Below are 17440 nucleotides of genomic sequence, written 5' to 3'. Positions count from 1 at the left end.
GTCTGAAGAGACAAAGCAAGCATCAGAACCAGACTCATATATGGCAGAGATTTCAGAATTATCAGACTGGGAATCTAAAAACATTAAAAAAAAATTAAAAATAACTAAGATGAATATGCCAAGCATTCTAATGGTAGTGTCAGAGGAGCAGAGGAAGAAAATGAGGAGGGGTTAGGGTTTTCCTGTCACCAGTGTAAGGCAAGCCAGAACTTCCTCTCTGCTGTCTTAGTCTGTTTGAGCTGCTATAACCAAGTACCTTATAAACGAAAGAAATTTATTTCCCACATTTCTGGGGCTGGAAGTCCCAGACCAGGGTGCCAGCAAGGTCACAGGGTCCTCTTCCAGGTCTTTGATTTCTCATTGAATTCTCACATAGTGGAAGGACAAGGGAACTCTGGGGTCTCTTTTCTAAGGACATTAATTCCGTACGTGTCTGTCCTCATGACATAATCACCTCTCAAAGGCTACACCTCCTAATACCATCACATCAGGTATCAGGATTTCAACATATGAATTTTGGGGAGACACAAACATTCAGATCATATCACCTGTGTAAGAGTAAAGAAACTCTCCACACGGTGTGCCCATGGAAGCTAAGTGAGGAACCTTAACTTCCAGCTACACTCAGTACTAACAAGGTGACACCCCTCTTCCTCTAACATTGTCTAAAAAGCCAGTCACAATAGAATGTTTCAGTGAGATTCAGAGTCTCATAATGTAATACTTAAAATTTCTTGGTTTCAATAAAAAAAAAATAATCACTTGTCATTCTAAGAAACAGGAAGATGTCAAACTGAATGAAAAGAGACAATAAACAGACGCCAACACGGAGAAAAGAAGAATATTAAAATTATCTGACATAGATTTTAAAGCAGTCAACAGAGAAATCATTGAATGATCATTTACAAACACATCCAAAAAATTAGGAAGGCTCAGCAAATAAATATACACCCAAAAACCCTATAAAGACAGAATTCTAAAAAATGTTCAAGTAACACATTAGAAGGCAGGAAAAATAAAACAGCAACAGAAAACAAAGAGAAAGCAAAAAAGGAAATGGTAGGCTGTTAACAATGGGACAACAGAACCAAAATGGAATCACGTATGCTCATCCCTATGTCAGCACAACCAGCATAGTACCTAACCTAACTGCAGTTTCAGCCTCTCCTAAGAACATGACCTTTAATCAGTCAATGTGTAATTACCAGGTTAGCACTAGTGAGGTAATCTGCCAGACAGACCCCCACCTTCCCTCAGAGGAAGGTGACCTTGCCTGTAACAATCCACTTCTGGTTAGTAGAACTTCCTGGCCCCATCTTCTTCTGCCTATAAAAGTCTTCTGTTTGGTGTAGCTCCTCAGAGCTCCTTTCTACTTGCTAGATGCAACACTGCCCAAATCATGAATTGTTGAAATAAAGCCAATTAGATCTTCAAATTTAGTCAGTGAATTTTGCTTTTTAACAAAGATTAAGTTCTAATATATCTATAACTCTATTAAATATCAGTAGTCTAAATACATCTGGTAAAAGATAAAAACTGACAGTAGTTCAAAAAACATGACTCAATTATATGCCATTATGGGGAGCAAAATTTGCCACCACAAAATGTGACTTTTTGACATGTAGATTATTTTAGGCTGAATATTTTCAAGAAACATAAGGTTCAGGAAGAAACTTTGACCTTCTTTCTGTCTAAAAGAGTTTAGAAAGAGGAAGTGCTCTAGGAAGGGAGCTTTCACCATAGATAACTATAGTATAATATAAAGTAGGTGTGGTAGAGAGAAATCTAGCAAAATCTGTTAAAATTCCTGTGTCCCAATGTTTCTATGTGGTTCAGCACACATTATTTACCAAACATTTACTTTTTCATATTCCTGTGAATTGTCTTTATTCCTTTGAAGTCCCAGACCCCTCTCCCTTCTTAACTGTGGGTGGCATATAAACCTTAAATGCCTGCCTGGGGGCTGTATTATCTTACAGAGCACCTGTACATATGTAATTAAGTTTGATTTTCTCCTGTTAATCTGTCTCATTGTCAACACAGTAAACATGTTATTTCTTCCCAAAGAGATATATAGCCTTAACACAATTTCTATAAAAATCTTAGTGACATTTTTTATAGATATAAAAATATTTTTCTAAAATTTATATGAAGAGACCAAGGAACTTCAGGAATAGCTAAAACAACTTTGAACAAGAAAAATAAAAATAAAGTGGGAGAAATCAGTCTACCCAATTTCAGGGCTTATATAGTTATAGTAATTAAGACTGTGTGATCTCAATACCCAAAAAACAAATAATCCAGTGAAGAAATGAGTAAAAGACATGAATAGACACTTCCCCAAAGAAGACATCCAGATGGCCAACAGACACATGCAAAAATGCTCAACATCACTCATCATCAGGGAAATACAAATCAAAACCACAAGGAGATACCACCTCACATCTGTGAGAATAGCTAACATTAACAACTCAGGCAACTACAGATGTTGGGGACGATGCGGACAGAGGATCTCTTTTGTACTGCCGGTGGGAATGCAAACTGGTGCAGCCACTCTGGAAAACAGTGTGGAGGTTCCTCAAAAAATTAAAAACAAAACTACCCTACGACCCAGCAAGTGCACTACTAAGCATTTATCCAAGGGATACAGGTATGCTGTTTCAAAGGGACACATGCACCCCAATGTTTATAGCAGCACTATCAACAACAGCCAAAGTATGGAAAGAGCCCAAATGTCCATTGATGGATGAATGGATAAAGAAGATATGGTATATATAAAATATGGAGTATTACTTGGCAATCAGAAAGAATGAAATCTTGCCATTTACAACTACGTGGGTGGAACCAGAGGGTATTATGCTAAGCAAAATTAGTCAGAAAAAGACAAATATCCTATGACTTAACTCATATGAGGACTTTAAGACACGGAACAGATGAACATAAGGGAAGGTAAGCAAAAATAATATAAAAACAGGGAGGGGGACCAAACATAAGAGACTCTTAAATAATGGAGAACAAACAGAGGGTTACCAGAGGGGTTGGGGGGGGGGGGGGACAGGCTAAATGGATAAGGGGCATTACAGAATCTACTCCTAAAATCATTGTTACACTATATGATAACTAACTTGAACGTAAATTTAAAAAACAATAATATATTAAATAAAGAAAAAAAAAAGACTGTGTGGTAGTGATATAGGTAATAGACAAAAAAATGAATGAGAGAGAGTAAAGAATTCAAAACTAGAGCCACAGAGTATGCCCAAATGATTCTTGATAAATGTGCAAAAGCACCTAATGGAGGAAAGACAGCCTTTTAACAAATCCAACTAGACACCCATAGGCAAAATGAACAAAAGCAATGAAAAAGTCAACCTTGGGTTTATACTTTATGTAAGAATAATTCAAAATGGATCAAAGACTTACACATAAAACATAAAGCTATAAAACTTATTAAAGATAAAGCATTCTTAGATTTGACACTTAAAGCAAGAAAAAAAATGATAAGTTGAACTTCATCAAAATTAAGCTTTAACTCCATGAAAGACTGTTCAAGAGGATGAAAAGGTAAGTCTGAGAGTGGAAAAAATATGTGCAAATCCACATTCGAGAGAGGATTATTATCTAGATTTTATAAAGAGTTCTCAAAACTTAACAGTAAAAATACAAAGAGTTCAATTGGAAAATGGGCAGAAGACATGAGAAGCCATGTCCCTGAAGAGGATATACTAATAAACAATAAGCATATGAAAAGATGTTCAACATCATTAGCCACTAAGGAAATGCAAATTAAAACCACAATGAGATATCATTAGACATCTATCAAAACTGCTAAAAAGTGACAACATCAAAGGCTAGTGAGGATATGGAGAAATTAGAACAGTCACACACTGCCACTGGCAATGTAAAATGGTACCACTAGTCTAGAAAACAGATTGGCAGTTTCTTAAACTCTAAACATACAACTACCATGTGACCTAACAACTGTACTCCTAGGCAATTATCCCAGAAAAATGAAGACTTATGATGATATTAGGACTTCTAAAATTAGAAATATACATTTTGGTCTTTGTCCATGGTTCCTGGCACATAGTTCCTAAAATCAATATAATTTCCTAATTGATAAAGAGCAGTGGAGCATCTTTTGTTCTAATATTTGGCCTTTTTTCTTAGTCCTAAAAAGCTCCAAAGAATAAAGGTGACAAGGGTATCTTTTGTTACTCATAACTGTGAGGGATAAACTTAGGAACCCCCCCGGGCTTACACCAATGGGTTAACAAGGCATAAAGAAATACAAGGCCATAGGATGCTCACACCCGAGCTTGGGTAAACAAGATTGGCACCCCAACGCCTGGGTGGCGCAGTCGGTTAAGCGTCCGACTTCAGCCAGGTCACGATCTCGCGGTCCGTGAGTTCGAGCCCCGCGTCGGGCTCTGGGCTGATGGCTCAGAGCCTGGAGCCTGTTTCCGATTCTGTGTCTCCCTCTCTCTCTGCCCCTCGCCCGTTCATGCTCTGTCTCTCTCTGTCCCAAAAATAAATAAACGTTGAAAAAAAAAATTTTTTTTAAAAAAAAGATTGGCACCCCAACAATAGGGAGGTGCAAAGGAACCCCAGGATACAGAAGGGCACAAAGGCACCCAATACAAAGATTTATGAGGTAAGCAAGATTAGGTGTTCAGGGCAGAAGTGCCCCCCCAATTTAGTACTATAGCAAAAAGCTGCTTTCACAGGAGGAAAGGACCAAGTTACATAAACAGGTAAATTGAGCTATAGACTGCTGTGATGCAGGTGAAGCTGCCCAGAGCTGAGATGATTAACAAAAGAAAGGTGCCTTATTAACTCTGAGGTCAAGTGTCCTATCTGTCTCATTCCCTAGTCTAGCTAAGATAAACGGAGGTGGTACTTCACGTCCACTGTAAACAACCTTCTGCCCAACTGCCTGGCGCCCAGATTTTGTTTTGTTTTAACCCAAACCCCTAACCCCGAATATCTTCAAGACCCCCTTTTCCTCATGTCCCCAAGTTAATGTTCACAGATTCATTGCTTCTTTGTACATGCCCATCATGTTTGCAAGCCTTCTGATCCTAATAAAAATGGGGCCAATAAAAACCCTGATTCAGGGCTCTTGTCTTTTCCCAGACATTAGCCATCTCTTGCTTTTCATCGTGCATCCCGCTCTTTTGCTGGCCAAAAGAGAGCTTTAGACTTAGAGTCTATGACATGTAACAAATCTCTTTCAAACCCCATCAAATTTATGCTAAGGAGGTGACTTATGAAAGGTCCCTCAGGACTGGGCACCTGGGTGGCTCAAGTCAGGTGAGTAGTCCTGTCTGACTCTTGATTTCAGCTCAGGTCATGATTCCAGGGTCAAGGATCAAGTCCCACTACATACCGAGAATGGAGCCTGCTTAAAATTCTCTCTCTCCCTCTGCCCCTCTCCCTGCTAGTATACACATGCTCTCTCCCTCTCCCTGAAAAAAGAAAAAAATAAAAAACAAACATGAAAAGTCCCTAGATAAGCAGTGGATGGGGGGCTGGCTGCTGGGGTACCCAACCATGTGATTAAAGGGCTCAAACTTCTAGTCTCACTCCACTACTCTAACCCACACCCCAACTTCAGGGGCTCTGGGGAGGAAAAAGGGACAAGAGGTTACATTAATAACCAAAGGCCAATAATTTGATCAATCATGCCTATATAACAAAGCCTCCTTAAAAAATCCCTCAAGTATGGGGTTTAAAAACTTCCAACTTGGTGAGCACAGCACATGGAAATTCAAGGAGGGTGACATACCTAGAGAATGAAGCTCCATACCTACCCCCCGAGTCTGCACTAATGTGTCTCTTCTACCAGGCTATTCCTGAGGTGTACCCTTTCATAAAAAGCTGGTCATCTAGTTAGTAAACTATTTTCTTGAGTTCTGTGAGCTATTTAGCAATTCACTGAATCTGAAAAGGGGGTTGCAGGAACCTTTGTTTACAGCCAGTTACTCAGAAACACAGGTGACAACCTGATCTATGATTGGCATCTGAAGTGGGAATAGTCCTATGGTGTCAGAATGGAGTTAAACTCTAGGATACCTAGCTGGTGTTCATTAATACTTGAAGAATTGTTTGGAATAAGGGAAAAAACCCACATATCTGGTTGAGAAATGTTGTAAATAGAGTGTTCGCAGAAAAAAAACAGTGAGTAGTTTGTTTTGTTTTTTAATACTTTCACAAAAAACCCGGAAATGAATCTATGTAACAGATTTATTTGAAACAGCCCCAAATTAGAAACAACCCAAAAAGCAAACTGTGGTACATCAATACCATGGAACTACTGAGCAATGAAAAAGAACAAACTATTGATAAATGCAACAACCTGAATGAATCTCCAGATAATAATGATAAATGAAAAGTGCTAATCCAAAAATGTTATATATGTTATTATTCTATCCACAGAACATTCTTGAAATGAGAAAATGATATAAATGAAGAACACATGGGGCACCTGGGTGGCTCAGTCAGTTGAGCATCCGACTTTGGCTCAGTTCATGATCTCACGGTTTGTGGGTTCAAGCCCCATGTCAGGCTCTGTGCTGACAGCTCAGAGCCTGGAGCCTGCTTCGGATTCTTTGTTTTCCTCTCTCTCTGCCCTTCCTCTGCTCACGTGCTCTCTCTCTCTCTCTCTCAAAAATAAATAAACATTAACAAATTTTTTTAAAAAAAATGAAGAACACATTAGCGGCTGCCAGGTGTTAAGTAAGGAGCAGTTGAGAACACAAAGGAAATGGGTGTGGCTATAAAAGGGAAACAAGAAGGATCCTTGTGGTGATGGAATTGTTCTACACCTTAAATGTATCAATGCCAATATCCTGGATGTGATATGGTACCACTTTTGTATGATGTTACCACTTGGGGGGAAGTAGGAAAAAGGTATATGTGATCTGTCTGTATATTTTTCTTAAAATTGTTATTATCTATAATTATGTCAAAATTAAAAAGTTCATTTTTTCTTTTCACACAAAAAAGTACAAACAGATGAAAAGAAAGTTAATAAATTAATTAAAAGCAAAGCAGTACTTGCCTTTTCCTGCCTTACATCTACCTTTTAACTCTGGATAACTGTGCTGTGTCATGGACTTTTTACTCTCTTACAATTAGAAAAATCTTTCATACATAAATCGTAAAAATAGAAAACATATTGTGATTATAAATAACATAATCTCCTTACCAATGTACCCTGGAATCGTCCTGGCTTCTTATACCATGCTCTGTTGCCTTCCTCTTCACAAACACATAGATGATCCATAAGTCCATTACTATATACAAAACATTTTCCTAACAAAGAAGATCCCAACAGTCAAAACCTACTTCGCACAACTATGCTATTTTTACAGATGAACAAATTCAAAGTACAAGGAGTTGACTAGAAAATTATGAAAAGAGATATACCTTTGTTTTCACCTTTTAGGATGAAAAATACATACACTGATTTGCTTATGACATACCACTAGTCTCTAAACTCAAAGTAGTGAAAAGTAATAGAGTAAATTTTACATTTTCAGAATGTAGAAAGCGAATGCACACAGAAATAAATTCTTTTAGGGTATATGAGGGAATACAGGGGGGAAATAAAGGAGGAAAACCTGTTTTGAAAAGAGAACATGGGTGTACATCCTATTTGACAAGAAGAAAACTGTGGTATACAAGGGAAATTCAGGCAATAAAAATTTTTTTGGACTATACATAAGTGAAACAGACATATAAATAAATAAAAACATACACATAAATCTAATGTACACTTGAAAGTTGCTTAGAGAGTAGATTTTAAAAGTTGTCATCACAAGAAAATGTTAATTGTGTGAGGTGATGGAACACTGATTAAACTTACTGGGCTGATCATTTTGCAATACACACATACATTAATTCATTATGTGGCACACCTAAAACTAATACAATGTTATATGTCAATTATATCCCAATTAGAAAAATACACTATTTAAAAAGGTTCTTCTCACCAATGTAAATTGTGCCATGCTTTGTCCCTTGCTCTCTATTTATACTGCTCAATCTAGACATTCATCAGCTCCCACCTAATTTACTACAACTTTCCCTAATAGCAACTCCTTCCAATTATTGGACTCACTCTAGCTGCCAAAATTACCTTTTCTGTTCAACCATGTATAATTCTGAGTTTCATAATATGTAAGTCTAAGTGTCTCCTTCTGCTTTTAAGGATTTCTTAAATGTGTAGGAAACTACCTTCCCTTTTACTCTCCTATAATCCATGTATACTTTCCTCCATCTGAAATATGCCTATTGTTCATTCCATCTCAGTACTGTGTTCATCAGAGGGGCATCTATGTCCAAGCCAACATTCTCATAGTCCAAGCAATCTGTTTTCTGCTACTTAAACATGTTTGAGGGGCACCTGAATAGCTCAGTTGGTTAAGCATCCGACTTCAGCGTGAGTCATGATCTTGTGGTTCATGGGTTTAGCCTTGCGTCGGGCTCTGTGCTAATAGCTCAGAGCTTGGAGCCTCCTTTGGATTTTGCGTGTTCCTCTCTTTTTCTGTCCCTCCCCACCTTGTACTTTCTCTCTCTCTCTCAAAAATAAATAAACATTAAAAAAATTTTTAACATGTTTAAAATATCATCTTTATAAAATTGTGGAAGATTGATAAAGGAATTGCTATTTTTTTCCCATCTAATAAAAATACATGACTACTCTTTTCAAATTCACATAAATCATACTATCCTGATAAAATAATGATTTCTAAGCACTATATTCACGCACCAATTGGATGACTGTTGGATGAATGTTCTAGGATGGGCAGAACTCTCAGACTAAGGAGGAAGCTAGAGTCTAAGATTCCTTACACTTTTAATTGTGCTCTTGTGAGACACATACTCAAATATTAAATCACCCGATACTTTAATCAGCTATATAAAAGAGTTATAAGTGTTTTATATATATTTGTTTTAGGGCTAGACTCCATCAAGTACAACTAAGTACGTGCCAAAAAGCATTTCTGCATGAGGATAAAGAGGCATGAACTTTAAAAAATTAACAAAAAATATTTTTCAAACAAAAATGAATAACATTTAAAAACCTAACAAGATTTTCAGGATAACTAGTACACATACCTTTGGAGAATGGGTTCCTTTGCGCTTGCAGTCGAATTTTAACGACATCCAGAGGAGTCACTATGAAGAAACATAAATTTTAATTAATAATACCTGTAAATTATACAGATATTTGTCCAAATATGACAAAATGTAGCAAATCATACCCCTCTTCATGACTATATGAGTAAGATTATTTATCTCAAAGTGGTTTTAAATGTAACATTCTAATTTTTTGCCCTTGAATTCTGTTTAAAAGAGGATCAATGAGAAGACAATTACTTCTCTCATCACTAAAATATCATTTATAATATTTCTATAATAATTCCATTCCAAACCTAAAATACTAGTATTTTTAAGAAACTACATCATCTAAGGTAAAGAATAAAAGTTTTAGAAGTCTATATAAAAATTTGAGAATAACTCTATTACAAGTAATCAACAATATTAGTTTTTCTAACACATTAAATTTAGCTATATCAAATAAAAACTATAGATAATGAAAAAGTGAGTAAGCTAGCCATAAATCGTCTTTACTGTCACATTGTGTTACTCCATTTGGGAATAGCACAGTAAAGGAGAATTTGTTTTCATTTGCATGATATTTTATCCAAGTAGGAAAAAATGCCGAATAGTGGTTGAAGAAACCTTTTCCTTATCTGAGAATGAGGAAGTCACATTAGATTATCTTTAAGGTCTTTACAACACTAACTGAAGTAAGATAGCACATCCAACAGTAATACATTTATATGTGTTCTAATCATCTGCTATCTTATCTAAATAAACTAGCCATCTATCACCTAACTATGTTGTTTGTCTTTCTCTAGAAGAAATAGACTGTAAAAAACAGAAAATGTGGCCAAAGGAATTTAAGAAATTCACTGTTAATGCAAGCAAAAGAAAACGTAACTTGTATTTGTTGCTACCATAAGTTGCCCAAGTTCTAAATCATTCATTATGCTAATATTTTATCCTATTTTCTTGTTTCCTTTTAAAAAAGGCTAACAGAGTCATAAAAGTTCAATATTGACAGGCACTTCAATATTGGTCTGAGCCCCTGATTTCATAGGTAAAAATGAAGTTCAGAGAGAAGTAGGGACTGTCTCAAACTGCACTCAGCCTAAGAATGGCAAAGACTGTAATAAAATTCAAGGCTCTTGATTCTCTCTCCAGAGTTATTTTTATGTTACACTGATGGAGAGATATGATGAAGCATGAATGATAATACTATCATTATTTCAGACAGTAAATTCAAATGGAAATCTATAACAGTTACATAATCTATAACATTAACTTATTTTACCCATTAGTGATGTCAGGATAGCTCCAGTACAAGAGGCAAACATTTGTTGAAGGGGTGTCACTTTGATAATCTGTGGTCCCTCTGACTCAGGATCCATATTTTTAACTGACTAAAGAAAAATATGTTAAGGAAAATCAAAATTTAAAATAGGAGTTTAATGAAAATCCCTCAGATCTGACTGCTAAAAATTAAATCATCTATAAAAACAGTAGCCAGCATTAATATCAAAGCACGTGCTGTTGACCACAATCAAAAATAAATATATATAAGTTCTACACAAAGGCACTAACTACACAATTGTCATTAATAGAACATGAACTCTGATTTTCCAAAAATGGTAGTGCACTTAAGCTGTGTGAGCAGCATCACATTTGTAAGACAGTTCATAGAGCAGTAAGAATACAGACTCTGGCCATGTAACAGAATGAAGGCACCTGATCAACAAGGCCCAGAATCTGTGTATTTAGCCTCATAAGAACTACGTATATACTCTAATATAGAGCTAGCAAATATATCATTATTTCTGATGCATGCCAAAAGTTGCTCCAAAGGTATAAAATAAAAACACATAATCTTCAAAAGAGGCATTATCTTAGAAAAATTTGATGTGAAAAGCAATATATACTCTTTTCTAAAAAGTCAGTTAATATAAAAAAGTATAAAAACCACTTATAAACCTTTTATTCAAAAATAACCACTAGCAATATAAGGGTATCACCTTTCCAAATGTCCATGTACACACAAATGCATATATAAGTATGTACATGTATATAACATATACACACATGCACCTGCAGATTACACATAATAAATCAAACACGTACAAACATTTGTATACCTGTGTACATGCATCTTTTTAAAAAAACAAATAGGTTAATACTATTCATAATGTTTAGTAGCAGTGTGGACCCTTAAAAATACATTACAGACATTGTATCAATAAATATAGACTTATACTATCATTTCTAATACTTTGAGTTTTTGATTGTATTTAATCAGTCTCACATTGTTGGATATTTAGGTCACTGTCAAATTTTCATTATTCATTCACTCATACGCTCTTGTATAAATATCCTCATATACATAGTTTTTTGTAGTCTTCCTAGAATTACTATATAAGAAAAAGTAAGCTTACTAGGCTTAACTAAAAACTTGAGATAAATTGCCAAAATGCTTTCCAGAAAGACTGGACCAATTTATACTTCCACTGGAAATAAATGAGTTCCTATTAACTCAGAATTTCACCAAACTCTCTCTCTCTCTCTCTCTCTCACAAACACACTTTGGTATCACTTTTTTTTTTGTGAACAATTTGAAAGTAGGTTGAATACATCACACCTCTTCATCCTAAAAACCTCAGAATATTCTTAAAAATTTTTTTAATGTTTATGTTTTTGAGAGAGAGAAAAAGAGAGACAGAGCATTAAATCATCTGTAAAATGATGGGAGAGGGGTAGAGAGAGAGGGAGACCACAGAATCTGAAGCAGGCTCCAGGCTCTGAGCTGTCATCACAGAGCCTGACCTGGGGCTCAAAAGCACAAACTGTGAGATCGTGACCTGAGGCGAAGTCAGATGCTTCACCAACTGAGTCATCCAGGTGCCTTACCTCAGAATATTCTTACATTTCACAGTAACATTATCAAATTGAGGAAACTTAATTTAGAGAGTATCCTATGGTTCATATTCCAATTTTATCAATCATCCCAATAATGAACTTCATAAAAATGGTAGTCTTATCATTTCTTCGGAATTTTCTTACTACTCACCTGGTTTAAGTCTTTTCCTCAACTCTATGCTGCAATATTTTGTTTGTAACATCAGTAGCTGAAAATCTGTAGTGAAAAATGAAAGTAATTGTCTTATTTTTTCACACAAGAAAAGGAGAACCTAAGGAAAGGAGTATGTAAAAAAAAAAACAAAAGACAAATCAACAAATATTTACTGAGTATCCTCTTTTACACACTTTGAGGAATATTGCCACAGTAAATTTATTCTGCTAAAAAAACCCAAAAACAATTCTAGAACCTGCACACTCTGATTAACCTTAGCATCACTGAGTCAGTAAGATTTTGTGCTGCAAAATTAAGTATTCAGCATTATCTATCTATGAAGTATTTTTTAGGAAAAAAGTTTAATCTAAATCTAAACAATCCACTGGATCTAAGTTCCAATTTATAGGAAATTCAGAGACTCAAGTAACATGGTTAAGAATACCACAAAATAGGAGAAATTGTAACACTCTATAGGACTATTGTCTTGGTTTCAACAAATGAAATTAAGGTGGGAAAAAAGCAGGGGAGGGAGAACTGTTCTAGTATAAGGGAATCTTGTGAGAGTTACCAACCAAATACATCTTGATTCAAATAAATTAAATTTTAAAAGTCAGTTTGAGGGTAAATAAGGAAATCTAAACATCGTCTACATATCAGATATTAAACAATTATTATTGATTTTGTTTGATGAGATAATAGTACTATGGTTATACTGGAAGTGTCTTTTTTTCAATTAGAATTTTTATTTATTTATTTTTAGAGAAAGAGAGAGAATGAGAAAGAGAAAGTAAGAGAGTAAGTGTGTGCCATGAAGGGGGAAGCGCAGAGAGAGCGCATCCCAAATGTGGATTACTTTCACAACCATGAGATCATGACCTGAGCTGAAATCAATAGACACTTAACGGACTGAGCCACCCAGGCACTCCCAGAAGTGTCTTTTTTTTTTTTTTTTTTTAAGAGAGCCACAGTGTAAGTATTATAAAGCTAAAGTGTTATGACAGTTGCAGTTTACAATACTTCAGAACAAATAAATATACTAATGTTAATAATCTGCTGGGGTGCCTGGGTGGCTCAGTCAGTTAAGAGTTTGACTCTTGGATTGAGCTTCACGCTGGGCATGAAGCCTGCTTAGGATTCTCTCTCTCCCTCTACCCTTCCCCTGCTGTGTACACACTCTCAAAACAAACAAACAAACAAACAAACTCCTAAATCTAGGTGGTAAATATACCATAAGTTTTTCACTGTTCTGTATTTTTCTGTATATGGGAAAATTTGAACAATGAAATTTTTTTAGTTCCTGAAATTTATGTAGAAACTTCAAGTCAAGTCCAAGAAAATACTTTTAACATTTGTTTATTTGAACATAGTTAAGTGGAAAAATAATAAACATATGCTAGAATATAGGTGTACTCCTCCTCCAGAAAACTAAAAAGGCCTACAATGCTTTATTTTGACATCCTTTCCAGCAAAGTTGTTAACCTGAATATGCTCAAACCAGAAAAAAGAGTCAAAAAAACTGATATATTTCTAACAATTATATAGAATTATATAGAATGTAAGTCAGAAATTCAGTTGTAACATTTGAGAACTCAGAATTAAGGTTATTGGACTTTTTATTTCTTCTTAATAGAAAAGTATTTTAAAAAAATTATAGCAGCAATTTTTATAAGATCATAATCTACTTAACAATGAGATCTGAAAAATTAGTCTCTTTTTCAATTTATCTGAAAAATAATATGAGAAAAAATGAACAACATAACCACAGATTTGGAGGCAGATGGAGAAAAAGTGGGAAGTAATAATCATTGAGGACTGTCTAGAACTTATAACATATTCTCCAATGTTTTAAATTCCTTACAGTCCTATCATCCTACTTATCTTTTTTCTTTGCATCCTTCTACTCTTCTATTGGGGGAAATGATTTTAACATTAATATATTCTGTAAACTCAGTATATTTCGTAAAGAAATATTCTGCAAGAAAAGCTTTTTCCCCAAGTCCCCCAGCTCCTATTTTTTACACCTTTTCTGCATTCTACACAGTACTTAAGTTGGTATTAATAGTTTGGTATACACCGCCAAGGTGATTTTCAAGTATAAAAGGCAAACATTCTCAAGCATGAATAATGAACGAGCCCTTCTTGGGGCAAGAAATAAATTTAATTAGTGACAAAATAATACTCAACCAAACAATGGATGGAGAGGCTTTAGTTAAAAGGATTAGGGCAATACCCAAGTTGGAGGACAGTAAATCAACACATACTTCGTATCATCAGAATTTTTAATTTTTTTCAGTCAAATATGTTAACTGCTATCTTTTTTTTTAATTTATGTTTTTATTTTATTTCTGAGAAAGAGAGAGAGAGAGAGAGAGAGAGAGTGTGTGTGTGTGTGTGTGTGAGCAGGGGAGGGGCAGAGAGAGGGGAGACACAGAATCCAAAGCAGGCTCCAGGCTCAGAGCTGTCAGCACAGAGCCTGATGCGGGGCTCGAAATCCCGAATTGTGAGATCATGACCTCAACCGACTGAGCTACCCAGGCGCCCCAGTTTTACAATTTTAGATCTTATATTCAAATCTTAACCCACTTGGGAGTTGATTTTTGTGTATGGTATAAGAGAAGGGTCAAAGTTCTTTTTTTTTCCTTAATATTTATTTATTCTTGAGAGAAAGAGAGAAAGAGAGAAACAGAGTGTGAGTGGGAGATGAGCAGAAAGAGAGGGAGACACATAATCCAAAGCAGGCTCCAGGTTCTGAACTGTCAGCACAAAGCCTGATGCACTGCTCAAACTCGTGAATAGAGAGATCGTGACCTGAGCCGAAGTTGGACACTTAACCAAATGAACCACCCAAGTGCCCCCAGGGTCAAAATTCTTATATTGTTAATCTTGTTAATTGTTAATATTGTAATTGTTAATTACAATTGTTAATTGTGGTGAAGTTTATCATCTTTCCCTTTATAGACAATACCTTTTTGTTTCCTCTTTAAGCAATCTTTCCTTACTTAAAAGTCCAAAAAACATATGCCTCCCTAGGTGTGTTGAAGTTGTGCTATTGAACAGATATTAATTCTTTAATCTAAGTGTAATTTTTTATTTAAAAAAATGTTTTTGGGGCGCCTGGGTGGCTCAGTTGGTTGAGCATCCGACTTCGGCTCAGGTCATGATCTCGCGGTCCGTGGGTACGAGCCCCACGTCAGGCTCTGTGCTGACTGCTCAGAGCCTGGAGCCTGTTTCAGATTCTGTGTCTCCCTCTCTCTCTGACCCTCCCCCGTTCATGCTCTATCTCTCTCTGTCTCAAAAATAAATAAACGTTAAAAAAAAAATTTTTTTTTAAATGTTTTTAATGTTTATTCATTTTTTTTTAGAAACAGAGCACAAGTCGGGGAGGGGCAGAGAGACAGGGAGACACAGGATCTGAAGCAGGCTCCAGGCTCTGAGCTGTCAGCAGAGAGCCCCACATGGGGCTTGAACTCATGAACTGTGAGATCACGACCTGGGCCGAAGTCAGTCACTTAAATGACTGAGCCACCTAGGCACCTTTAAGCAGAATTTTTTAAATAGCATGTGAAATAGTGAGCCAACTGCATCATTTTCCAGGTGAAAACAGGTAAGTATTTTCTCCAGGTCCAATAATCTAAATAATCCCTCTTTTCTCCTCTAAACAGGTGCTTTGTGGAACTTTTTCTAGGCTCTCTATTCTATTCTGTTAAACTTATCCATACTTAAACCTTACCACACTGCATTATTATGTAGTTGTAATAGGCGCTTATATATGTGGTAGGGTAAATCCACCCTACCTGTTCTTCAGAAATACCATGGCTGTTCTTGGCCCTGTGGTCTCTCATGTAAATTTAAAAATCATCCACAGGGCTCCTGAGTGGCTCAGTCAGTTAAGTGTCTGACTCTTGGTTTTGGCTCAGGTCATGATCTCACAGTTGTGAGATCAAGCCCCTCCACTCAGTGTGGAGCCTGCTTAAGATTCTCTCTCTTCCTCTCCCTCTGCCCCTTCCCTGGCTCATGCTTTTTTTCTTTTCCTCTCTCTTTCCAAAAAAATAAAAAATAAAAATAAAGAGAAAGTCAATCAAAACACTACTGAGTCATCACACAGAAAGACAGCAAGAGGGAAAAAAAAATAACAGAGAATTACAAAAATAACCAGAAAACAATTAACAGATGGCAGTAAGTACACACCTATCAATAAATTACTTCAAATGTAAATGGTCTAAACGCTCAAATCAAAAGACATAGGATGGCGGAATGGATAAAAAACCAAGACTCAGGGCGCCTGGGTGGCGCAGTCGGTTAAGCGTCCGGACTTCAGCCAGGTCACAATCTCGCCGTCCGTGAGTTCGAGCCCCGCGTCGGGCTCTGGGCTGATGGCTCAGAGCCTGGAGCCTGTTTCCGATTCTGTGTCTCCCTCTCTCTCTGCCCCTCCCCCGTTCATGCTCTGTCTCTCTCTGTCCCAAAAATAAATAAACGTTGAAAAAAAAAAAACAAAAAACAAGACTCATCTATATGCAGACTATATTTCAGACCTAAAGACACATAAAGAATGAAAGTGGAAGGATGGAAAAAGACACCATACGAACAGAAGCAGAAAAAAAAAGGCTGGTATCTGATCTGAGTAAAAACTCAAATCAGCTAAAACAGACTTTGAAACAAAGACTGTAATAAGAGACAAAGTATTTACATAATGATAAAGGGGCAATTCAACAAGAAGGTATAACAATTGTTGTAAATATCCACAAACCCAACACTGGAGCACCTAAATGCATAAAACAAACATTAACAAACATAAAGGGAGAAATTGAGAGTAACACAGTAACAGTAAGGGACTTTAACACCCCTTATATCCATGAATACATCATCCAAGCAGAAAATCAATAAGAAAAATGAACAAAGTCTTTGAACAAGACATTAGACCAGATGGACCTAACAGGTATATACAGAATATTTAATCCAAAAACAGAATACATATTCTTTTTAGATGCACATGGAACATTTTCCAAGATAGATCACATTAAGGCCACAAGTCTCAATAAATTTAAGAAAAGTGGAATAACATGCATCTTTTCCAACCACAACAGTATTAAAATAGAAATTAATCACAAGAAAAAAAAGAGAGAAAATGCAAACACATGGAGGCTATACAACATGGCAAGAAACAGCCAATGGTCACCAAGAAATAAGAGGAAATTAAAAAATACGACTAGGGGCGCCTGGGTAGCTCAGTCATTTAAGCATCAGACTTCGGCTCAGGTC

The 17440-nt window shown here is 36.1% G+C and overlaps 1 protein-coding gene across 4 annotated transcripts in view; it reads right to left on the bottom strand.

The window, feature by feature from the left end:
• The window catches only part of SLC25A40 (solute carrier family 25 member 40), a 76794-nt gene that overhangs the window by 50388 nt on the left and 8966 nt on the right, over positions 1-17440 (bottom strand). For all 4 annotated transcript variants that reach the window (XR_005789428.1, XR_005789430.1, XR_005789429.1 and 1 more), the window contains exons 2-5: positions 12176-12241; positions 10409-10529; positions 9127-9186; positions 7211-7317 (exon numbers count right to left, since the gene is read on the bottom strand). Coding sequence is in view for 1 of the 4 variants with exons in the window: in XM_040472771.1 (XP_040328705.1) it covers positions 7211-7317; positions 9127-9186; positions 10409-10505 (264 nt within the window). In the remaining 3 variants the exon portion in view is untranslated. The remainder of the gene's footprint in view (positions 1-7210; positions 7318-9126; positions 9187-10408; positions 10530-12175; positions 12242-17440) is intronic.

Source organism: Herpailurus yagouaroundi, unplaced genomic scaffold (assembly GCF_014898765.1).
Source record: "Herpailurus yagouaroundi ecotype Mexico unplaced genomic scaffold, PumYag 100, whole genome shotgun sequence".
In the NCBI taxonomy this organism is placed as follows: Eukaryota; Metazoa; Chordata; class Mammalia; order Carnivora; family Felidae; genus Herpailurus; species Herpailurus yagouaroundi.
The sequence above is the reverse complement of the archived record's forward strand: the minus strand, read 5'-3'. Positions and strand labels throughout refer to the sequence as shown.